The sequence below is a fragment of the Typopeltis vanoorti genome, chromosome 3 (genome assembly GCF_054136105.1).
Source record: "Typopeltis vanoorti isolate ZY-2024b chromosome 3, IOZ_Tvanoo_1.0, whole genome shotgun sequence".
NCBI classification, from domain to species: domain Eukaryota; kingdom Metazoa; phylum Arthropoda; class Arachnida; order Uropygi; family Thelyphonidae; genus Typopeltis; species Typopeltis vanoorti.
The window spans coordinates 164,100,360-164,124,900 of record NC_143551.1 but is presented as its reverse complement, the minus strand read 5'-3'; the positions used below and the strand labels follow the sequence as shown (position 1 = coordinate 164,124,900).

At 35.1% G+C, this 24,541-nt stretch overlaps 1 protein-coding gene across 1 annotated transcript in view; it reads right to left on the bottom strand.

Moving 5' to 3' along the window:
- fbp (fructose-1,6-bisphosphatase) overlaps positions 1-24,541 on the bottom strand; it is a 116,889-nt gene that overhangs the window by 1,982 nt on the left and 90,366 nt on the right. Inside the window, exon 5 of the mRNA XM_090416178.1 lies at positions 16,141-16,257. Within this exon, the coding sequence (XP_090272304.1) occupies positions 16,141-16,257 (117 nt within the window). The remainder of the gene's footprint in view (positions 1-16,140; positions 16,258-24,541) is intronic.

Here is a 24,541-nt window from a genome sequence, read left to right as displayed (position 1 = left end):
ACATTGACTTTCATGTAAATGCCACTATCAGTGATTGGCACAATTCAGGATTGGATCTTGAAAATGATAATAGCTGAGAACATCTTCACTTAAGAGCAAGAAAGAATAATTCACATGGAAAGAAGATGCAAGAAATAAAGTCTCACAGACTATGTTATTGTTGACAGTGATGTTTCCCCATTGGATCAGAACATGTGTAGAGAGGATATAAATTTAGTAGAGATCACCATTTATTCTTAGCAGAATGAAACTGAATTTCATGTTGAAAAGAACATTATGTAAGAAAGTTTAAAAAATCAAAGTTGAGAAGCTTTTAGATGTGAATTTGTTTAAAAACAAGAACCAAACCTTAGAGATTCAGTAGCAAATCCTGAAGAAAACATTGATTGATTCAGCCAGAGAGGCATGTGGTGAGGTTGTCTGTAAGGATAGAAAAATCAGAACTCCATGGTGAACTCAGGAAGTTAAAGAAATAGCAGAGGAAAAGAAGAAAGCATACAGAAAGTTGCTGGTAAATGAGTTAGCTTGTGCTCTTAGAGAATACAAAGCCAAATGTAAGAAAGTGATGCAGTCTGTAAAACTAGCTAGACAAAAGTCATGAGAAGACTCTGGTAAGAATATAAAAAATAAATATCAGGAAGGTGGGAAATATTCCGGAGGCTATTGAAAAAGTTTAGAAATGGAGGAAAGAGTACTGAAAAAAAAATCAGAGATGATAAAGGTGACATGACAAATGAAGATATTCTAGATGTCTGGAGTAATCTCTTAATAATAATTACTTTCAGAGATTGCTAAATGAAACAAGCAGTGGCAGCATGGTGGTAAGAAAACATTCAACAGAAATGCAATCAGGAATACATATTAGTATTTGAAGTAGAAAAAGCTATTAAAACCCAAAATGCTCAAATATGAAGGTAGGAAATATGAAGATTTACAGTGGTTACAATGCATAATTCAGCAGGCCTGGTCAGAGAGTCGAATTCCAGCTGTCACAGTATCCATTTATAAAAAAAAGAAAATAAAACTAAATGTGAGAATTACAGAGGTAATTCCCTACTGAGTGTTCCTGGTAAGGTCTATGCAAGTATACTTGAGAAACGGTTCAGAAGAATTCTGGAAGCAAAGCTTGGTGAAGAGCAACCTAAACTCAGGCCGAACAACCAGATTTCACTTGAAGAAAACTAGTTTGAGAAATCATGGGAATATAACAAGGATCTGCAATTTAAGTTTTCTAGATCTGGAAAAGGCACACTTTCCTCTTGGCACCTTGTGCCAAGAGGAAAGCTCTTCAAAATACTAGTTATATGGTGTCAATGGGACATTATATCAAGCAATAGTTAGTATTTGAGTTGAAGTCAGCAGTTAGAATTGGAACAGATACAGGAAGATGGTTTGATGTTAACTCAGCTGTCAGACATGGATGTACATTATCATGGAATGTGGCAATAAACCTAATATCAAAATTCATCATTATCAAATTTCTGATATATATATATATTTATAAAGAATTGAATGACTAGAACAGAGATTTAAGTAAAAAGGTTTTAATATAAAAACACGGCTAGTTTCGGCTTGTAACAGCCTTCATCAGGTGACATTATAAGAGAAAGAAAAAAGAAAAAACACTGAAACTTAAATAAACTATGAACATCATATAGAGTCTCTATACATAATTGACATTAAATCGTTGTGGTTGTATTTAAAGCTGTTCTTTCGTTAGTTGTATTGTTGAGAAAGTGCGTGCTAGTAGCATCTCATGAAAGCCAGTACATAATTACAGCTGAATGACAATCTGGGAGGTTGTAGCTCAAGTTATTATTTAGATGAACAGGAAAGATTGAAGATGATTTCTCTAGATTCCACGATTTTTCTCTCTAGTTCATCATTGCAACGGAAGATGTTAGTAGATTTTTCCAGCAGACTTTGTGACTTTGGTTTTCATCATTAGGATTAGCCGAGAAAAGGATATGACTTGATAATGCACTGGCTCGCTGTCTCTTGTAAGTAATGTCCTTCATGTGTTCTTCCATACGCAATTCGACAGATTTGTCTTTCTGCCCAAAATAAGGAATATCACAATCACACAATATTTTATATACCAGAGTATTTGAGTTGATGATGACAAGGTTTTGGGTGGCTTATTAAGAAACAGATCTTTGGAAGTGGAGTGAACAAGGTTCTGATATTGTATTTTCTTAGAACTTTTGCTAATTTATGTGAAACTGTACTTATGTAAGGAATAGATATATTGCCTTTGAATCTATTTGTTTCTTCTGAGTGATGTCTAGGAGGATTAAGAAGGAATCTTTCAACGATTCTCTTGGAATATCCAATAACTTCGAAAGAAGTTTTGAGATGGTTTATTTCTGTAAGAAGTTCATTTGGGTCATCCAGAAGAGAACGGGCTCTATGTCCCAAGGTGGAAATTATTCCAAGCTTATGAGGAGGGAAGTGATGGGGCTGACTATGCAGACTCTCTATGATGTTCATAGTTTATGTAAGCTTCAGTGTTTTTTCAGTATAATGTCACCTGATGAAGACTGTTACAAGCCGAAACTAGTCGTGTTTTTATATTAAAACCTTTTTACTTAAATCTCAGTTCTAGTCATTCAATTCTTTATAAAAATATGTATGTTAACTGAGTTAACGATCATTCTTTCACACACACACACACACACACACACACACACACACACACACACACGCGTGTGTGTGTGTGTGTGTGTGTGCGCGCGCCCTCAGCAGGGTATACAGGACTTATGACAAATACTACATGAAAAAGTTACATCATTACTAACTTCCTATCAACAATCTTCCTCCAAATTAAACTGTTATCTGTCAACATTCCAATATTATCAAATCTTATATTTCTATCGTCTAAGATGTGAAACAATAATGTACATTATCTTCAATATTATTCATCATACATATGGATCACATTATGAAGGAAATGTTTTATTAAACCTGATATCAAAATTGGAAATATTACTCTCAACTTTACTTTATGCAGATGTTATACTTCTAAATAAATCCAATGTACATGTGTCAAGATTCCTGACTAAACTGAATAACTATTGTACTAAATTTGGTATGAATATCAGCAATAAACAGACAAAAACAATGAAAAAATAAGCAGAAACAGTGAAAATATCAACTGCATCCTGAATGGAGAACCTATAGAACAAGTAAAACATTTCAGCTACCTGCACAGTTTTAAGTGAAGACAGCAAATATGAAAAATAGATAACAGAATTAGCAAGCCTGGTATCGCAGGAAGTCCATCCATCTGTTCAATGGACATTAACAGACGCTGTATGGTCACTCAGATGCTTGGAGATGTGCCACACCAGTCCTCATCATGTGGTCCTGTTGTATGCTTTTCTGGAGACTTCAACTCTCTGAAGATCTGTCACTACAGACACCGCCCATCTATTTTTTTTCCCCAGGAACTTTACCTTCCATCCTTTCAATGTGTCCAAAGTATTTAAACTTTCTTCTGTCAATATTCTTAACCCTTTCAAGAACAGAAGGACTTATGAAGTAATACAAAGTTTTTAGGTATTAAAATGACTTTATTACGTATCTATTTAACATAAAACATCATCATTATGTTGGAAAAAATCGTAAGTTTTATAGAATTTCATGAGACACGTGTCCCAATGGACGTAAAGGGTTGCAAATAAATTAAAATTACTAACATTTATGTATTGGCTTCAACTACATTTTACTAAACATAACAGTACATAAATCAACAAAAACAACAATGGACGTAAAAAAGATAAACACTATAATCGTAAATAAATAAAAATGAGCAAATAAAGTCTTTTAGTTATGGTATTCAGCAAAGCAATTTCTGTCGTCTGTAGAGCATAGGTGAACGTTACATGTAGTGGAAGTGTTATTAGTGCGATTTTCAATTTTATTTTTAGCACAGTTTACACATCTTTTACGTGTATTTGCTTTCACCATGGGATGTGAAGGCATGGAACATTTCAGAAATATACATTTTGTACTTGTCACTGTCGTAGGTATGGCCCTCTTCCTTGAAAAGAAATCGCCAATCAAAGATCGAGCTATGACCTGTCTGTACTTGAGGCAGGATAGTAAAGGTTGCAAAAGTGTAAGTTTTTGCAGATATTTTCAAACCTATTTCTAATTTCATTGCAAATGTAATGCGTAGAAATAGGTTTGAATAAGGGAATGCCCATATCTGGATCAATAGACCAGTAATCTCTCAATGATGGCAAAACATGATAATCACCGAATTCATACCGAGAGAGGCTTTCATTTCATTATCATCAACTGTGTATTGTGTATCATTCTGCTCAGTGTACCGTACAGATTCAACTCTTATTTTTCTAACTAAATCTTCGAAGTTAGTTGTCAAATAAAAAATTTCAATGGGCATCAATAACGAATCTTCATCTCTGTCTCTGCAAATCTGAACTTTTCTGAAGATATAATCAACATCAGGAAAGCTATTTGGTACATATGAATGTAGGGCCACTTACTTGTGGTCTGTTTTCTGTTTCAGGTTCTGTTGCTGATAATTCCAATGTGTTTTGTGCAACGTGGTCTTCAATTTCAACCATAGAAACCCCTGCATCCACATCCTGAGTTATAAATACCCGGTCTTCCTCATCGAGTTCTAGCACACCTTCATCGTCACTATTTTCTGCTACTAAACACTGCAAAATTTCGTTATCTTTCAGTTCAAACTGCTCACACTCTTTTCTCGACATGTCAGTAATGATAAAAAGACAAATAAAATACAAAAGTGGATAAAATAAATAAAAAAACACCGATTACAACAATAAATTACAACAACGAGTAATTTACTTGTAAAATACGGCCCTTTACGTCCACAGGGACAACGATGTCCCTTTGTTTTTACTAGTTTTTATGGAATATTATTTCAAAATTTTATCGAAAAACATAATAATACTTTTACTTACCATCAAATGAAAATATTACACCATAAACATATAACAAACAATATTCTATGCAGAAACACTTATGAAAAGTTCTGAATACGCTGTGCTCTGAACGTACGATTTGTTGCAAAACTTTCTTTTGACAGGTGGTGCTAACGTAGGGTTTTCAGTAATAAAATTACCAAAAATACGTTCCAGATTACACATTTGCTGGAAAAAAATATTGACATTATTTTGGTTTACATACACAATCAGGGTTTTATGTGGGGGACACATATGTCCCATTGTCGTGAAAGGGTTAAGCATCCCTAAATTCCTACTGCTCCTTTCTAGCACCATCCATATGTCTGCCTTTCAGTATATGATATTCTCAACAGCCTTTTGTAACCAAATAGATAATAATAATAGGACTCTAGCTTTGATGTAGTAAAGGTTTTTTTTCTTTCCCTCACCAGAGGTCAGGCCAATAATTGTTTTAACTGTTGGTCAGTAACTTTAGCAAACCATGTAGATTGCAGTGCAACTTGTTTCTTTGTATATATATATGTGTACACTCCAGATAATGATCTTGATATGAAAGTTGAAACGTCAAGTGTTCATTTTGGTTTATATTAAACTAAAGTTTGGCTCTAATACACAGTAGTTGTCTCCATAATTTTTGATAACGTTCTGTAGCACCACATTTCAAAAACAGCCATCCTTTTCCCATTAGACTTCTTTAAGTTCAGAGTCTCGCATCCATAAGTCATTGCTGGAAAAAAGCAGCATCCAAAATCCTCAACTTTGTTCCCATGGAGATCTCTTACTGCTGTTTTAGCCATTCCTATTTTTCTTCTTCTGACATCAGTGTTCAAACCAATTTTAACTACTGGATCTGACAGCTGGGTTAGAAATAAAACACTTGACCAAAGACGAGACCACAGATATGAGAGTTCTGATAAAAATTAAGGAAGTGAACAGATGGCATCAATAGCAACATCATATTAAAAATTGAGGATATTAGGAAAGAACTTAATATTGTTAACATTCAGGAATGTGTTAGAGCTAATCTCAGGTTGTATGGTTACTTAAACAGAAAATGGGAGAGGAAAGATTAGTTAAACAAGTGTTCTTTGTCAGGCTGGCAGGAAAAAGACCAAGAGGAAGACAAGATCTAGGTGGACTGATACAGTAAAAAGGGCCTTAAGATAGAAATATAAGATCTGATAATATTCAAGTTTTAACAGATAACAGATTAATTTGGAAGAAAATTGTCGATAGGAAGTTAGTAATGATATAGCTTTTCATTTAGCACTATCATAATATCCTGTACATCCTCTGAAGGTACATGCCAGGAATATGATGATGACAAAGGATAATTCTAAAGAACATACTTTGTAGTTTTGAGAATAGCCCTTGATGTGGTAAGAAGACTCATCACACGAAGACCAAACTCTCAAAGTCCATAATACACTTGCATTGAAAAAAATCTTGCCTCCCATAACACATATCTTGCTTGAAAATATACACCACTGAAGCACTCCCCTACCCATTCTTGTAATGGATTCCATTCTTTAACCACTCAGCCATGCAAAAAAATCTCCTTTTTCACTTCCTTACTACTTGATTCTTATACATTTTTCAAGGATGAACTCTTGTTTTTCCATCCCTATTAAATATGCAATAATACCTCTATATTTATTATTGTAGAGAGACTTTCAGGTAGTCAGGGAAACATTGAGCAACACCACACATTGCCCACACCAGCTGTCATACCTGTTCTTGAATTCATTCACACTACCCAAACTCATTATCTCCAATGGCAATCCATTACAATCATGTACCACTCTATGAGAGAAAAAATCTAGCTCCCACCACCATTCTTGATAGCATTCTCAATTTCTATGAGATATAATTGGAATTCTTTTCAGCATTCCAATTATCCTCTGATAATTTGCAATCCTTTCTACATGGTCCCAGAACTTCAACTTCCTATTTACTAAAACTCCAAGATTCTTAGTCAGATCAGTTTATTCTAGCATATTCCCACCAATATAATCGCCAGCCTGGCTGGCCGAGTAGTTAGTGTATCTGCTCTCCAGCCAAAAGGTTGCAGGTTAGAATCTGCCATGGGCATGGATGTTTGTAATGGTCTGTGAAAATACTAGTGATGGTGGCAGGGAAGTAGATGCTGTTGGTGTAGTTAATGAAGTTCGTTCTTGGTGGTGGAGACAGTTGTAGAGCAGGTGCCCTCCAATCCAAGGAGTCTTTTGACTCCTTGGATTGGAGGTATCACGTAATACTACTACTACTAATAATAATGCAAATAATGCATTATCTAATCACACCAAAGTACATGACCTTACTTTTACTAACATTAAACTTATAGCCATTTTCACATACCCACAATTCCAGCCTATTCAAATCATTCAGCAAGTACTGCATATTAGCAGCATTCCTGATTATCCTGTCTATCCTTGCATCATCAGCAAATAGCAGTATGTCTTCAGTAAACTCCTTCCCAATGTTATTAATGTAGAGATTAAACAATAGTGGACCAAGGACTGATCCTTGTAGTACACCACTGGTCAAATTAAATCTCACAGACTTGCATTCCACCGCCATTTTTTGATATGTCAGTCAGCCACCTTATTATAATTATTATGATCTACTCCAAGAAGTCCTTAGGCTCATTGAGGAAGGCCCTAAACATCAAGCCAAGCTATCCAACATTTGCACAGGATCTGTCATACTTTGCTTTGAAATCATTCACAGTCATGGCACCAACAACAAACTCTAGCAACCTATTCCACTCATTCACCACTCTCCAAGCAAAAAACCTAGCTCTAACACCATTGCTGACTACACTCTTACTCAGTTTGCTAGGATGGCTCCTAGTTCTCCTACCACCAAGAACTGTTCTGAAAATTTTCCTCTGAATTAATCTTGTAAAAACCCTTCAGTAATTTGCATGCTTCAATCTCATCACCCCTTTTCCACCTATCAACCAGTTTCTGTAACCCACAAATCATCTTCAATCTGTTCTTGTAAGATTCATTTCAAAGGCCTGCTACCATCTTTGTCACTCACCTCTGGATCCTTTCCATCTCTTCATCACCAAGAAACCCTTGCACCCAGATCTGCATGCAGCAGTCAAGATGGGATGTTATCAAGACTTGATAAAGAGGAACAATAACCTGCTTCTCTCTGCTTGTCAAACTATTCTTCAGTAACCAAGTAATCTGATTAGCTACTTTAGCCACTTTTGCTATGTGCTGCCTAAACTTCAACTCCCTATCCTCCAACACTCCCAAAACTCTGACTTCATCAATTTCCTAGAATACAGTTCCATCAATGTGATAAACAGCTGGTAATCTTTTAACCTCAAAATGCATAACCTTACACTTTGCCATGTTAAACTGACATCCATTCTCCTTTGCCCAATCTATCCTACAAAATTTTAACATTTGCTCTGCCCAACTTTGCATCATTATTATCAGCTAACAACTGAACAGCTCCTCTCAGATTCCTTTGCTATATCGTTAATGTACAAATTAAACAGTAGGTGGTCCAAGAACAAAATCCTGCAGCATGCCACTAGTCACAGGACTTCTTCTGGACTCTACTCCTGAATAAACTACTCTCTGATATCTCTCAATCAACCACCCTCTTGTCCACCTCACTACCCCTATATTATTATTATTATTATTATTATGGGGGCAACTTCAAGGAGTCCTTACATTCATCGAAGGAGGCCCTAAACATTATGTCCAGAACTATCCAACATTTGCGCAGTATCTATCATACTTTGATTTGAACTCATTCAGTCATGGCACCCACAACAGACTCTAGAAACTTATTTCACTCATTCACTACTCTTCAAGCAAAAAACCTAGTTCTAACACCCTTACCAACTATTCTTCCACCACAAGACCTGTAATGCATAACCTTACACTTTGCCATATTAAACCGACATCCATTCTCCTTTACCCAGTCTATCAGTCTATCCAAATCATAGAATATGGGGATATCCATCCCTGTGTGTGTGTGTGTGTTGCAGTTTACTGATTCGAATTCCATGTAGTATCCTGTCAAAGGCTTTTGACAAGTCCAAAAGTATCACTATAAAACCCATTACCTTTATCCAACTCAGCTATCACTATATTATAAAATGTGAGCAAGTTACTTAGGTATAACCTACCGTTCACAAATTGCTCTTGATCAACTTTTCCAATACTTTGACAACAACTCCTGATATGCTGATAGGTCAGTAATTTGCTACATGACTCTTGGAGCCTCCTTTATCCAATGGAACTATTTTCCCCTTCTTTCCACCCCCTCAGGACTAATCCAGAGCTGAAACTTTTACCAGTGTTTCTTAATGTGGGGCATACACCCCACAGGGGGCAATTAGAAAATATGTTGCATTCATCACCTCATCACTGATATACTCAACTATCAGCGTTGAGGTGGGGCATCAAAATCTTTGAGGCGTTGAGGTGGGACATGATCCAAAATATGTTGGATAACACTGGATTAAACAATATAGTCAACGGCTTCACATAAAACTTCAGCTGGTGTACCATCCCATCCCACTGATGTATTCACATTAAGGTTCTGTAATATAGGTTATGCACCTCCATTTCATTTACCTCAGTTCTTTTACCATATAAGTCTTTGCCTCTCTTGTTACTGCAGTATCTCCAAGTGGATGATATACTATTGCAAAGTGTTCACTTAGTAATTCTACTCTTTCAACAAATTAAGTTACCTCCCTATCATTGGCATTCATTAAAATCATTCTGCCATAAACATTTTTTCTTTTACCTGCAGTATTTCAAAAGAACTGTTTGGGATTATCTTTAGCATGCATTGCAAATTTACTTTTATACTCTGCTTTTACCCTTCTATGTGCCTGCTGGTCACCTTTCTCCTCCATAATATATATATATATATATTTTTTTTTTTTGCAACTCCAGCTTAATGATAATATTCATCCATTTAACTCCCACTTTATTTACTCTCCTGACTCTAGGTATGCAGTCCGTGATTACTTCCTCAAACACTCCTTTACCACTTCCCATACACTATCGACATCTAGCCCTTGCAGTTTCACATGCCATGGCATTGATCCAAACAATCTCCTAAACTTGTCATACTTACCAGCTTACCCAGTCTTAACTGAAAATTCCACACATTTAGCCACCTCATAGGTCAAGACCATATGATCACTCTCACCAACTGGTGGAACGTATCCCTATTCGTTATAAACAAATTCTCAGATGCAATTACTAGATCGAGCACTCTCAAACTTAGAATATTCGATCATATGCTGTCTCAGTAATTATCCCTTAGTAACTGCATAAATTCCATTTCCTGCCTCCCATGAGTCCTCTCTTCCTACCAATCTATGTTCCCGTAGTTGAAATCACCCTTAATAATTACCTGCCCTCCACTCATTGACTCGATTTGCCTATGCATCTTTTCCATCCTCTGGCCAAAAATTCCTCCCGCTTGTTCTGAATGCATCCAACTGTGTATTTTGTTCTGCTGGCTGCTAACTCACACCAGACAGCCTTAAATGTGCTCTTTTCACTGGCTTGCAGTTGAACTTCTACTCTATTTGGTTGCAGTTCATCGGCTATCATCAATAACACTCTCCTCCCCGCATTTTTTTTCTCTCTATCCCACCCTGAACACACTACACCATTCACATTCTATCCCACTAACTATATCATCTTCTTTGAAAAAGCATTTGACAAAGTTAAAAGAAACATATTATTTAACATATTAAAAGAAAGACAAATACCAAATAATATCCTAAAAGCTATCACAAATATATATGAAAATAATCAAATACAAATAAGATTAAATCATGAGCTATCATATACGAGAGAGATAAACCAAGGGGTCCGACAGGGATGTCCCCTCTCAGCAACTCTTTTTAATATTTATTTAAATGAAATAATAATAAAATGGAATAAGAATTTACATCAAGGAATTAAACTTTCTCCTACAGTGAACTTAAATACTCTCCTTTTTGCCGACAACCAAATAATAATTACAAATTCTGAAGATAACTTACAGAAAGCAATTTTAGATCTAAATGAGATAGCCAAAGATTATGGTATGATAATATCAACAGAAAAATCAAAAACTATGGCATTTAAATGACAAGATCCAGCAAGAACTAAAATAGTAATAGATAACAAGATCTTAGAACAGGTGAATTCATTTAACTACCTAGGATGTATGACTGCATATGAAAATGAAAAAGATATAAACGTAAAAATTGCAAAATATTTAAAAATAACAGGCGTAATTAACTCTATATTTAAACCAAACCTAGCTCAAAAGCAAACCAGACTAAAAGTATACAATACATTAGCCCTACCAGTCTTAATGTATGGAAGCGAAATCTGGACAATAAAACAAAAAGACAAACAAAGATTAATAACAGCAGAAATGAAGTTTATGAGAAAAACTGCAAAGTATACCCTATGTGATCACAAAAGAAATGAAGAAATTATGAAAGAATTAAACCAAGAACTAGTAATAGAAAAAATTAAAAAATATAAACATAAATGGATGGAACACGTTCAAAGAATGAAAACAGAAAGATTACCAAAACAAGCCATTAGGAAAAAGAAAACCAGGATGTCCTCTTAAACGATGACTTCTAAGGCTGGAACAGGCCAAGCTAGGCCTAAATCCTTGATACGTATGATGATGATGATAACACACACACACACACACACACACACACACACACACACACAGGGTGTCCCGTAAGTTCTGAAATATTTCAATAATTCATAAAAATGGGTATGTTACAATGCAGTTTGCATGAAAGTGAATTGCAAGGAGGGGATTTTTTTTGGCAGGGAGAAAAAATATTTCAGATTTTCACCAATAGAAGGCACTGTATTACATGCCTCATTTGCAAATACTTGCAAATGCGAGTTCTATAAGATGCAGAGTGTACCAATGGCAGCTTGTAATGAATGTGTGCGAATTACCAGTCACTGGAGCGAACAGAATTGTTTTTGTGAAAAGAAAAATTTACTGCTGTGATGCTTACTTTGGTGGATAAGGCATTGTTAATGAAGTTTCACATAAGTGGGGAATCGGTAGCAGAAGTTTTACGAAAGTTTCGAACATGAAACAATGAAGGTTAAGGTCTTATCACTCCTGCCAGACTACAGTCTCCAATAAGACATTTTGAGAAAACTGGAAATTTGTCAGATCGTCCTCGAACATACAGACCAGTGTTGTGGTAGTGCAAATGAATACTCTAGCGGCACAATCAACAAGCAGTGTAAACAGTGCACAGGAAGCTGCAAGAATCACAGGCATAGCGAGAACGAATATATTCCTCATCCTTCATGGTACGTAAGCATCACACCACCAATGTAAGCACCACAGCAACAAATTTTTCTTTTCACAAAAACAATTCTGTTTGCCCCAATGACTGGGAATTTCCATTCATTATGAGCTGCCAGCGATACACTCTGCGTTTTATAGAACTCTCATCTGTCCATATTTGCAAACGATGGATGTGATTAACCTCTATCAGTGAAAATTTTAACTAATTTTTTTCTCCCCACAAAAAAATTGCCTTGCAATTCACTTTCGTGCAAACCCACTCTAATATGCCCATTTTTCTGAATTATTTAAATATTTTGGAACTTATGGGACACTGTGGGTGTGTGTGTGTTTTTACTTGTTCTATAGGTTCTCTGTTCAGAGAAGGCAGGTTGATGTTTTCAAGTTCATGTCTATTGTTGATTTTCATACCAAATTTATTATACGTTATTCAATTTAGTTAAAAGTCATGAAGATTTGTACTGAATTTATTTAGTAGTATAACATCAACTGCATAAAGTAAAGAGCTGAAATGAATATTTCCAATTTTGATAACAGGTTTAATTCTCCAAATTTTTTTTTTTTTCATAATATGATTGACGCAGATGATCAATAACAGTGAAGATGGAATGCATCCTTCTCTTACACCTCATTTTACATCAAACCATATTTTTCTAACTCTTGATTCTAACAGCTGATTTATATCTTCAGTATAGGCTATACATTGCTCTGTACAATGAAGATAAAATAAACAGTGGAGATGGCAGCCATCCTTCTCTTACACCTGATTTTACAAACCATATTCCAGTAACTCTTTTGATTCTAAAAATTGATTTACAACTTCAGTATACGGTGTATATATTGCTCTGTACAATGTACCATTAACACCACAAAGGGTTGTGAATAGTTTTTCTTGACACTTTATTATGTCTTTTCCAATATAATAAACTTAAATACCGATCTTTTATACTCTCATGGTTTATCAACTATTTGCCTTAAAAGTGAAAATTTGATAACTGTTTGGCCCGAAACCAACTTGTTCTTTCAACTTTTATTTTCCAAATAATTCTTAGCCTCTTCTCAAGTATCAAGAATAATAATACTGAAAGTATTATTATCCAACTTATAAATGGGTACTATGGTAGTTCTACTCCAATCATTTAGAATTCAACTTTCTGATCAGGCTTTCTGAATTATGCATTGTAGCCACTGTAAAACTTCAATATTTCAGGACCGTGCTTATACTTTTCAGGGCCAAGGCACTAAAGTGCTCCTGCCCCCCCCCCTTACAAAATGAATAAAGACAAATAAAAACAATATATATTTACAAAAAAACTTTTATTACATTTATTAAAAGACTTATGCTAAGTAAAGACAATACATATCAAACACAAATGTTAAACTAGTTCTATATAAAGACACTACAAATGTCTTTTCCTGGACTTCTCTTTAGCAAATGTATCAATAATTATTATCATAATTCAATAATATTATCATTATTCATATTATTTTCAGTAAATAATAGTGATAAACTTGACATTTTATTCTGATGCAGAGATTTCGTAAATAATTTTTCATCCTTTTAAGAACAAAAAAAAAAAAAAAACATTCTCCACGGGTATTACTAATGGACAATGTTAGAAAAATTTTCAGCATTGTTTCCACATTAGGAAATGTTGATCTGAGTACATTATTTATCATATTATAACATATCTACTGCATTATAAATATTTTCTTCTTTTATGTATCCAAAAATTGGATGACTTCATCTTTAAATTTTTTATAATCTCGATACCCAGTCATCTAGAAAAATGTGGAGATTATTTTCTAACCCAAATCCCAGACCCTTAGTTTTAAGGAGATTTACAGTACATGAGGATAATATAAATCCTAAAAATTATATATAACATCAATTAAAACCATAAACAGGACAGTATATAGTAATTCCTTAAACATTTAAAAAAGATATTATCAATGTTTCTCCCAATTTATGATTTAGCAAAAAATAAATTTCAAATGATCTAGATTTACCATAAATACATATAAAAATCAAGTTAAATTAAGCTATAAACAAATGAACAGATTAGTGTCTTGATAGGTATCTTTAGTGACAAATCGACAAATAGATACATGAAAATAGAGTTTCAAGATTAATCACCACAAACAAGTCATGGACACAAAAATAAATAAATAAATAAAAATAAATAGTATTTGCATCTTGTTTTTTAAAAAAGCGCATATGATCTATTTAGATATTGACTTGAAGCAAATATATATATACATAGCTCAGAAAACCCTTTTTCTGAGCTATGTATACATAAATATATATATATATATATATATATATATATATATATATATATATATATATATATATATTATTTATAGTGATATAGAAAATTTAACAGAAAACAATTTTTTTTTATGTTCAGTTTTAATTATTTATACTTTTAATTCTTCAATTTTAATCTCATTGTTTGAAACCCTTAAACTGGGTTTCAAACAATTGAAACCCTTAAAGCCCTGATTTTTCGGGGACCCCAGCTAAAGCCTCATGCACCTGTGCATAAGATGATCCCTCCATATTTGAGCATTTCTGGTTGAGTGTCATTTATTTGAAGGTGCTTTTCCATACCTCAGGTTTCTGATAATTTCTACACCAAGTATGGACTAATATGTACTCCTGATTACAATCCTCTTGAATATTTTCTATAGATAGTTAGTTCTCTTGCTCTCATTTCACAATCTTTCAAATGAATTACTTCAGCCTCTAGAATATTTATCTTCTGTTTGTATATCACTATTATTATTTTCGTTTCTTCTTATAATACTGTTACCTTCATTTCTAAGCTTCTTCAACAGCCTTCAGAACATTTTGTCTATTTTATTGCATTCATCTTGTATTTATCTACCAAAGTCCTTCTGTGACTTTCGTTTAGCAACTCTTATACATAACTGTTATATTGATAGGAACTTTCAATATGGTTTCTTCTCTTTCTGGATTGCCTTTTTAAATTAAATCACCATGAAGTACTGATTTTTATATCTTTACAGACAACACTTCATCACATTAGCTAAATTAATCAATGTGTTCTTTGTATTTTTCCACTGAATTTCCAAGGTTCCAGTAGATCTGTTCAAGTAGCTAAACTTTTATGTTTACCCTGATTCACTGACTAAGAACAAAAGAAAAAAAAAAATAAGGATTTTTAAATGAAATCAGTTTATTAAGTTTAATGTTTATTAAGTTAATTTATTAAGTTTAATGTTAGTAAATTCCACTTCAAGCAACAGTATATCTCATGAAAGTATGCATTTAAATATGATAATGATGTTCCATTTCAAAAATGATTACTTATGACTTTTAGTACACTGTTTGCTATAATAAACTTTTATTGTTTATATATCTCCATATCTGCTGTTTAAATGTATTCCTAAAGGAAAGACCATACTGAAAAAAAGTAGACACAAAGAATGTTTTTTGAAACATAAAATGTTTGGAAATTGTGAACCCATTTTTCTACACATCTAATTTTTTTAATAAAAGGTCTCTTCTCACTCTAGCAACAAACATTAAAGCAAAACTCACCATAAAATCAACAGAAGAAAAGTCCCAGGAATGGCTCTATAGTGACATTGCTATTTTAAAGAAAAACACTACAAAAAAATTTCCAAAAGAAACTATACTATTCCTTTGTTCCCGACAACAACCCATAAATTTATTATAGTCAGAGCTGGCTGTTTTCTTATGATTCAAAAATAGAGTTCTAATCTGGATTCCCACATTTTTTTTCTATAACTAACCAATTCTATTTTATATTTAAGCATTCATTAATTAAAGAATTTAGTAGAAATGAAATACCTTGCCTTTTGGAGCACTTTTTGTGGCAGGATACATAAATATTCCTCCATATTTGATTGTACGATGGACATCTGCTACCATCGAGCCGACATAACGAGCTCCATATGGTTTGCCATTCTGAAATATTAAATGGGAGAAGTTCATTGATAAAAAATCAAATAAGAAAAAACTGTTACAGAGTAATAATCTATAACAGTATTTTCTTTTTAAAAAATTAGTTAAAATATTCTTCAAATTAATGGAGATTAAAACGTGATTTGAAATACTGTATTGATTTTAATGTTTAATTTTTTTAATGAAACATTACAAATTAACAAAAGTTTTATCATTTTTATCACTTTTCATTAAACTTTTTAATGAAAAATAGCAACACTTTTCATCAGTTTATATTACATTACTACTAAACCTTGCATCTGATCTTTTTATTTTTTCTAATATGGAAGTGAAGAAAACTAATTGGTTATTCTTTATCATATTCTGCTGCATTATCTCACAGACTTCATTCATCCCCCAATTTGATTATTTATTCTGATGCTTGATTGTATGCAGTCTAAATATCCAAACAACGAGGTCAATTTCCTTTAAGACTTCCATATTAACTCAAATGGGTCTTTGACAACTATCCAATCTTAGTTCTCCAACAAACATGTCAATGTCATTCAAGTTAAAAATTCAGCATATCTTAAGTAGCTAAAGCAAAACTGACATATCGAAATCCAACTCTGAAAGGGCCAGATGTAGAGGACATAGCAGGCATAACATCTGGATGTGGAAGAATGCAAAAGCCATAATATCATCCAAATATACAAGGCGGGTTCAAAAAAAAAGACCAAACTTTTGCTATAAGGACTTTATTGCTCATTTTACAATGTTTTAAGCAACTGTCCCCCTTCAAAGTAGTTTCCTCTACTGGCGACACATCATTCCCAATGTTTCTTCCATTGTTGGAATGCTTCCCGGAACGCACTTTCTGTGATTTTCCTGAATCTCCTCTATGGTTTGGAAATGACGTCCTTTCAAAGTGGTTTTAAGTTTGGGAAACAGGAAAAAGTCTGCAGGGTCTGGAGATTAGGGTGGATGGAACACAACAGATGGCTGATATTTTGCAATATAACTTTAGATGAGGAGTGATAGTAAGCCAGTGCATAATTGTAGTGCAACATCCAAGTCTGGTTTTCTACAATTCAGACCTCTTCCTGCACACAGCATCCCTCAAATGCACTAAAACTTCCTAGTACAACTCTTTGCTTACCATCTGACCATGTGGTACAAATTCATAACAGGCAATGCCTTTCCAATCAAAAAACACACAACCAACATCACCTATCACCTTCATTTATGACTCATCCATGCTTTTTTTGGTGGAGGAAGCCCTCTTCCCCCCCCCCCCCCACTGCGATGATTGCTTCTTAGTTTCAACTTTATGGCTATGATGTTGAAACCAAGATGAAATCATCTCGCAGTGGGGGCTTCCTCAACCAAAAAAAAAAAAGCATGGATGAGTCAAAAATGAAGGTGGTGTTGGTTGTGTTTTTTGATTGAAAGGCATTGTCCGTTATGAATTTGTACCACATGGTCAGATGGTAAACAAAGAGTTGTACCAGGAAGTTTTAGTGCATTTGAGGGATGCTGTGTGCAGGAAGAGGTCTGAATTGTAGGAAACCAGACTTGGATGTTGCACCACAATTATGCACTGGCTTACATATCACTCCTCATCCACAGTTATATCGCAAAATATCAGCCATCCATTGTGCTCCATCTCATCTACGTCTCATCTATTGTTACGATATTCTTAAGAAAGTTTCCATTACCATTTGCACTGGCAAGCAGTTCCTGACTAATTTCAACATGGTTCTCTTTCTGATTATCAGTCAACAAATGCGGCAGAAATTTTGCACTGAAACGATGCATCTGAAATTTTTCAGTCAAAATTTGATGACAAGATCCTATGGTGATGCCCACTTCGTCAGCAACTTCTTGGACAGTTAAACAGTGATTTCCATGAGCACAAACTCTTTTGACATGGTCGTTCAGGCCTGGAATCTTCACCAACCAACATTCTGCCCTTTTTAAAATGCTTAAACCACTCATAGCAATGTGTTCAGCTCATACAGTCCTCCTGGTATGCTTGGTTAAGCAACTGAAATATCTTTGTAAAATTTTCACCAAGTTTTCAGCAAAATTTCACATACACACACATTGTTCTTCAAGCTCTTTCATTGTCACTTTGTCACTAATCCGATGAACAGCTTGTGCACACAGGGCAAATGGCAATTTGTTGTCAAAATCTGTTGCTAGGTGCGCTCTCTGTGCCGGTTGATGCACAATTTAAAAAGTTCGGTCTTTTTTTGAACATGCCTCGTATCACCTGGTCTGGCTAAAATACAAAAGCTACAATAAGATAGCAGTAATTGTGATTTAACAAGGATCCGTGTGGGTAGCAAACAACAAAGCAGTCTAATTAGAAATTTTTAAGAAATTAAAAACCAGCTATATTTCATGCATCCTGTCATAATATGGAGTTTCTTAAAGCACTAACTGGAAGGACCCTTTATCCAATCATTAAGAGGCCTCCCTTCCCACAATCCTTTTTTTTTCTCTCTCTGTTTATTCAAACTATTCCAAAATGGATTCATGAATAAAAAAATTCAACAGGGTTTATTATTTAAAAAAAAAAAAAAGTCTGAAACCTAAACATTTTTAGAGCACAAACATGGTCAAATTTGTTTACAGTGTATCCAGAGATGACAACATATCGATACATTTCCATTTAAATGGAGAATTTGAATGACCCATCAAAGAGAAATGGTTTTGGTGATGGGTTCTTCAATCTTACCACAACTCTTAAATCTATTTATGGAGTCTTCTGACCAATGGGCATTAGAATAATTAAATTTTAAAAACAACAAAAAGTGGATCCAATATGTATGTATGTATGCATGTGATGACATCTACTTAATCATGCCAGAAACAAAAGAACTGCAAGACTTAACAAATCTTAAACAGAATCCCCAAGGAAGACAATCTATTTGGACTGCAGAAAATCATGTTTTAAAGATAAGTTATCAAAAGATGTCACAGTAGTTATTAGAGTGTAGAGAATGATAGAGACAGCAATGAATGCAACAGTGTGTGCAAGGAATTCTGAATCAGAGCAAATCAAAATGGAGGGGGGGAGAGGTCAAATTTATATAATTACTTTTCATCAGATCTGATAGCGAGATATCAAATCTGATGAAATCACATATTAGATGTGCTATTCTTGCAAGAAAAGGAACTGTATAATATGGACAGCTGTTATGGATGGGGATTGCTTGACCAGATGAGATTCCGTTGTGGTGCCCATCACTTTATAGCAATATTAATGTCATGAATATTAGGTGAAATGGATATGGAAACTTTTTGTTGTTGTTGTAAGCATTATAGATGCTTCTTTGTGGAATTTTTGTTACTTTTTTGATTTTCTGTTTTGAGAGAGGAAATGTTTTTGTGGGAGATTTTTTGAGTTCTGCTGTACAACCATATATGATTATGTTGTCATTCATTATTAGGAGAAGGGGAGAGTGAAAGACTTATGAACAATGTTGCCCACACAGATCAAATCCAGTCATATTTCCATGTGCATGTTCTTGATAGCTCCTTCTCCTTCTGAAAGCATCAGATTAAGTAACTGCAAACTTATTGCTAGCAGATCAGGAAGTCTTGTGATTTATTACCTTAGCTTTAGTCCCATGTACTATATAGTGGCCAGCTGATAAGAACCATCTTACTGTTTTATCCTCAAATGGGGATGCTCAAAGATTAAAGCCAAATAACTTGGATGAGATCTCCATGTCACCTTTAAGAAATGCAGAGAAGTGACTGAGGCTTCTGATCTAACGTCTAATCCTCACCTTTGTGTGGTGCACACGGTTAGTAGATATCCACACGGTACTGAACGAAAAAGGATGAGCTTGCAATTTGGGACTTACCCAACCAAACTGTATTCTCTATTGGCTTAAACTGGAAATACATATGATAGTATAACATAAGATTTCATGCCAGCGGGGGTGTTGCCCGGTCAAACAAGGCCCCACTGTGTTTGTCAAGAAACCAGGACAATCTGTGAAAAGTCACTCAACATCTAGAAGAAGAACAAACCCAATACCAGAAGAACTGAAGTAGAAAAGATCAATATAAGAAATATTAATAGAAATATGTTTTTCTTTGGGTTTAATGACACAAAGACAGCTATGGTCATACTGCACCAAAAACACATAATAAATAAGGGGCTTATACAGATCTTAAAACTATATATAAAAGTTGAAATAACAATAAAAAATCATAAATGAAATGATTCTCAGAAGTATACTATTTAATAAATAAGTAAGACAACAAAAACAGTATAGAAAAAAAAAAATGTAAAAGCAGGGTATAAAACACATGAAAAAGTATGAGGTATTGAAATTCATAAAATGTATACATATCCAAAGTGTTTTTTTTTAAACATATTTACGATAACTTAAACTAAAAATATCAGCCTAAGTGTGTAGGGTCAGACAGATTATAAAAGTAGCTAAAATGATGACTGCACTTGATGGCAAAACAAGGGCAGTCAAATTATGAGATGTATAGTCCAGAGTCACAAAACTCACATATAAACATGTCATGACCCTCCTAAGAAGGAAGGAGTGGATGAGACAGCGATGACCTATATGGAGCTGAGCAAGAACAACCTCCTCTGTTTGGACCCTGTGTAAACTAGACTGTCATACATTTTTGAAAATTATGGAGACAACTACCGTGTTTGAATATAAACTTTAGTTTAATATAACTAAAATCTACATTCGACGTTTCGACCTTTATGTCAAGGTCATCTTCTGGAGCATACACATATACAGAGAAAAAGCTACACTACAATCTAATAGGTTTGTTGAAGTTACTGACCAACTGCTACAACAATTGTTGGCCTGACCTCTGGTGGAAAAAAAAAAAAACATCAAAGCTAGTCCTAGTATTAGTATAATCTGATGGTTGTAGAATTACATTGGGTGCAACAGCAAATCTATGTGTGTGTATATATATATATACATACATACATTTACAATATGATTATACATGTACATTCCACCAGTGGGTATGGAATGGTTTCTAATACTAGCTGGAGGCTGGCTAGAGTCCTGACTTAAGCTGGATCTTATATATTAGGCAGGCTGAATGTGTGCCATCCAGATCCTTGGAATTTTCATTCCATCTTTGTTGTTGATATTTGGGTGGTTTATCAGAATTTCGCAGGCTTCCTTAAATTTCCTTTCTTACCAGGTTTTTGTATGGTGTAAAGAGTGGGTGCTTTTTCAGTTGATTTGGTGTAAGGTGTTGAGCGCGTGATCAGAGAGGCCTGCTTCACCATAATGGTTATGTGTTCTTTCTTACGTATAGGGTGTCCGTGTGTAAAGGCTTAAGTGCTGTGAGGACATAATGTTGGAGGCTTAATGGATTTTTTACAACACTCAAAAAGAATTAAAATAGGATTTAATACTTCCTATATTTCATCCTAATCACTAGGACATCTATGGGGATTACAAAAACAATTAATGTAACATGCACACACAAATCTTACAATACTAAGCCCAACCATGTGGGTGACACTAAAGTCCTATCTAGGTGGAGCGCCCTCTAAGGGCAGTAATAGGTGGCCTGGAATGTAAGGTGGGACCTCTGGTGATAAGTGTTTCCCAAATCTTCGGAAGCTTAATGCAACCGTATTTATTAAGATTTGGTTGGTTTCTGAGAGCTGCTGCTGCTTCTAAGAAAAGTCTCTCTTTCTTGAATTTGTTGTGGTGGAGCATGGTGGTTTTCTTCTATGATACTCTGTGGGTGGTGTCCAAAACATGGTCAGCCAAGCCTGAATGGCCATAGTTGTGTTTACAGATGTAAGACTTGTGTTCCTCCAGGCAGATGGATGCTGATCTGCCTGTCTGTCCAAAGTACACCAGCTTACAGGAACAGGGTACTTTGTAAACTGCAGGCAGAGAGAGAGAGAGGAGGGAGCTGACGTAGAACAGATAAGGGTAGCAAGTTTGCGGTAGGGCTTATATGCTGTGTGTAGGTTGTACTTTTTTAGTATCTTGGCTATTTTTTCTGATGTGTCACGGATGTAGGGTATGGTGATGGCATTTTTAAAATCTTGTTGACGAGAAGGACGGGGAATGGGGGAAGAACTGATTATTTTTTTGATACTGTGTTCACTGTAGCCATTGGAGAGGAAAGTGCTGTGTATGTGGTTAAGCTCAGTAGTAAGGGCAGTTCCACTGGAACAAAGATTGTGGGCTCTCTTAGCAAGAGTTTTAATGATGCCATATTGTTGCAAGGGGTGGTGGTGGTGGGAGAGTTTGTGAATGTATCTACCTGTGTGTGTGGGTTTTCTGTATACAGTGAAGGCAAGTGTATCATTAGGCAGGCACATGACTAAGGTGTCTAGGAAGGGTAAACAATTGTTCTTTTCCTTTTCCATAGTAAACTGGATTCTTGGATGTAGGCTATTGAGATGCCTGAGGAAGGAGTCTAACGTGTCTGGGCCATGAGGCCAAATAGAAAACACATCATCTACATATCTTAGCCAGATAGAAGGTTTGAGTGGGGCTGAGTCTATGGCTCGTTTTTCGAAATCTTCCACATAGAAATTGGCAGGGGGGGGGGAACCCCATGGTGGTTCCCTCTATCTGCTTGTAGATTTTGTTCTTCCAAGAGAAATACCCAGAGTTAATGGCAAAGGAAAAGAGATCTAAGATGTCAGAGGGTAAAACGTTTTCTAAGAGAGATAAGGTGTCAGTTAAGGGAATATTGGTAAATTGGAGATATCAAAGCATACCAATATGTTTGCATTATTCAAGGTTAAATTTTCTGTGAGGACTTTAAAGTGAGTCGAGTTTTTTATATAGGAAGTGGACCTTCTAGTGAGGGGGGGGGGGGGGTCAGAGAGTTGGCAAGCTGTTTAGACAGTCTGTAGCAAGGTGCATTGGTGGCATCTACTATAGGCCTGAGTGGGGAATTGGGTTTGTGGATTTTTGGTAAACCGTATATTCCGGGGGGGGGGGGGGGACGGTAGCGGAAAGGTTTAAGTTTTTTCGTGACGTCAGGGGGCCAGGAGGTTACTTTTTTAAGTAAGATTTTTAATTTCTTAACGTGTTTTTGTGGGGTCGTGTTCTAGCAGGATGTAGGTAGCGCAATCACAGAGGATAATGTTCATTTTACGATTGTATTCACTGGTATTAAGAACGACTGTGGCATTACCCTTATCCGCTCTGGTGATGAAGAATTTTTTTCTTTGCGTAGTTTCAGGAGAGCTATGCGTTGGGCATACGATAAGTTGCTTTTTGGGATTGATGAGCTTACGTATAGGGATTGTACGTCCTGTTTCATAGCTTCTTTCCTGAAACTTACTAGTGTATGGTAAGTTTCAGGTGCAGTGGATGAAATAGACTCCAGGATGTGCCAATGGGAGGAGAGGATCCTTAGAGGAGTTGAATATGGTTTTAAGTTTAGTATGTGGCATTGAGGTTATAATGTTGTAGGATTCTGCTGATTTTTTCTGATAACCCTTTAATGTATGGGATGGCTATGGTTTTACTGTAATCTAGATTCTTTTTTGTTGATATTTTATGGAGTATTTTATTAATAGTATTTTTGTTATAGCCATTATTTATGAATGTGTCGCTGATGATTTTTAGTTCTTGTTTCAGGGCTTGCTGGTTATAGAGCAAATTGTTGTAGCTCTGTTTTTAAGGGTATAGACTGTCATAATTTAATTTCAGGCTTAATTTGGTAGAGCTTATTCAAGAGAGCCTTGATATTGTCTATGGAATTGTTGTAGATTCCAACAAAACACTGTAGGAATGTATCATATGGCTTCCTATGATGAGTGATTTGTTTTCATTAGTCTCAAATGTTTTTTTTTTTTTTTTGAGAATTGTGGATAGGCAGTATTTATCATTTCTTTTTCTTCTGAAAAAAATTCCATCATCATCATCATCATCAAATTCCTGCCATGTACCCTCAAGGGGTGTACAGGATATGACAGTACTACATGAAAAAACTACATCATTACTAACTTCCTATCTACAATTTTCCTCCAAATCAGTCTGTTACTTGTCAAGACTCTAACATTATCAGATCTTATATTTCTATCGTCTAAGGCACTTTGTACCGTATCAATCCACCTATATCTTGGTCTTCCTCTGGGTCTACTTGAGACTGACTGCCATTCAAGAAGATTAGCCTCGTATTTTGTGTTGAATACTATGGCTACTCTTGCCTGAATATAACATTTTGTATTTATTGCTCAGAAAGATCTCACCAGTTTTGGTCTTTTTTGTTTCAGTCACCCCTATTATGTCGATCTGGTACTTATCTAATTCCTCAG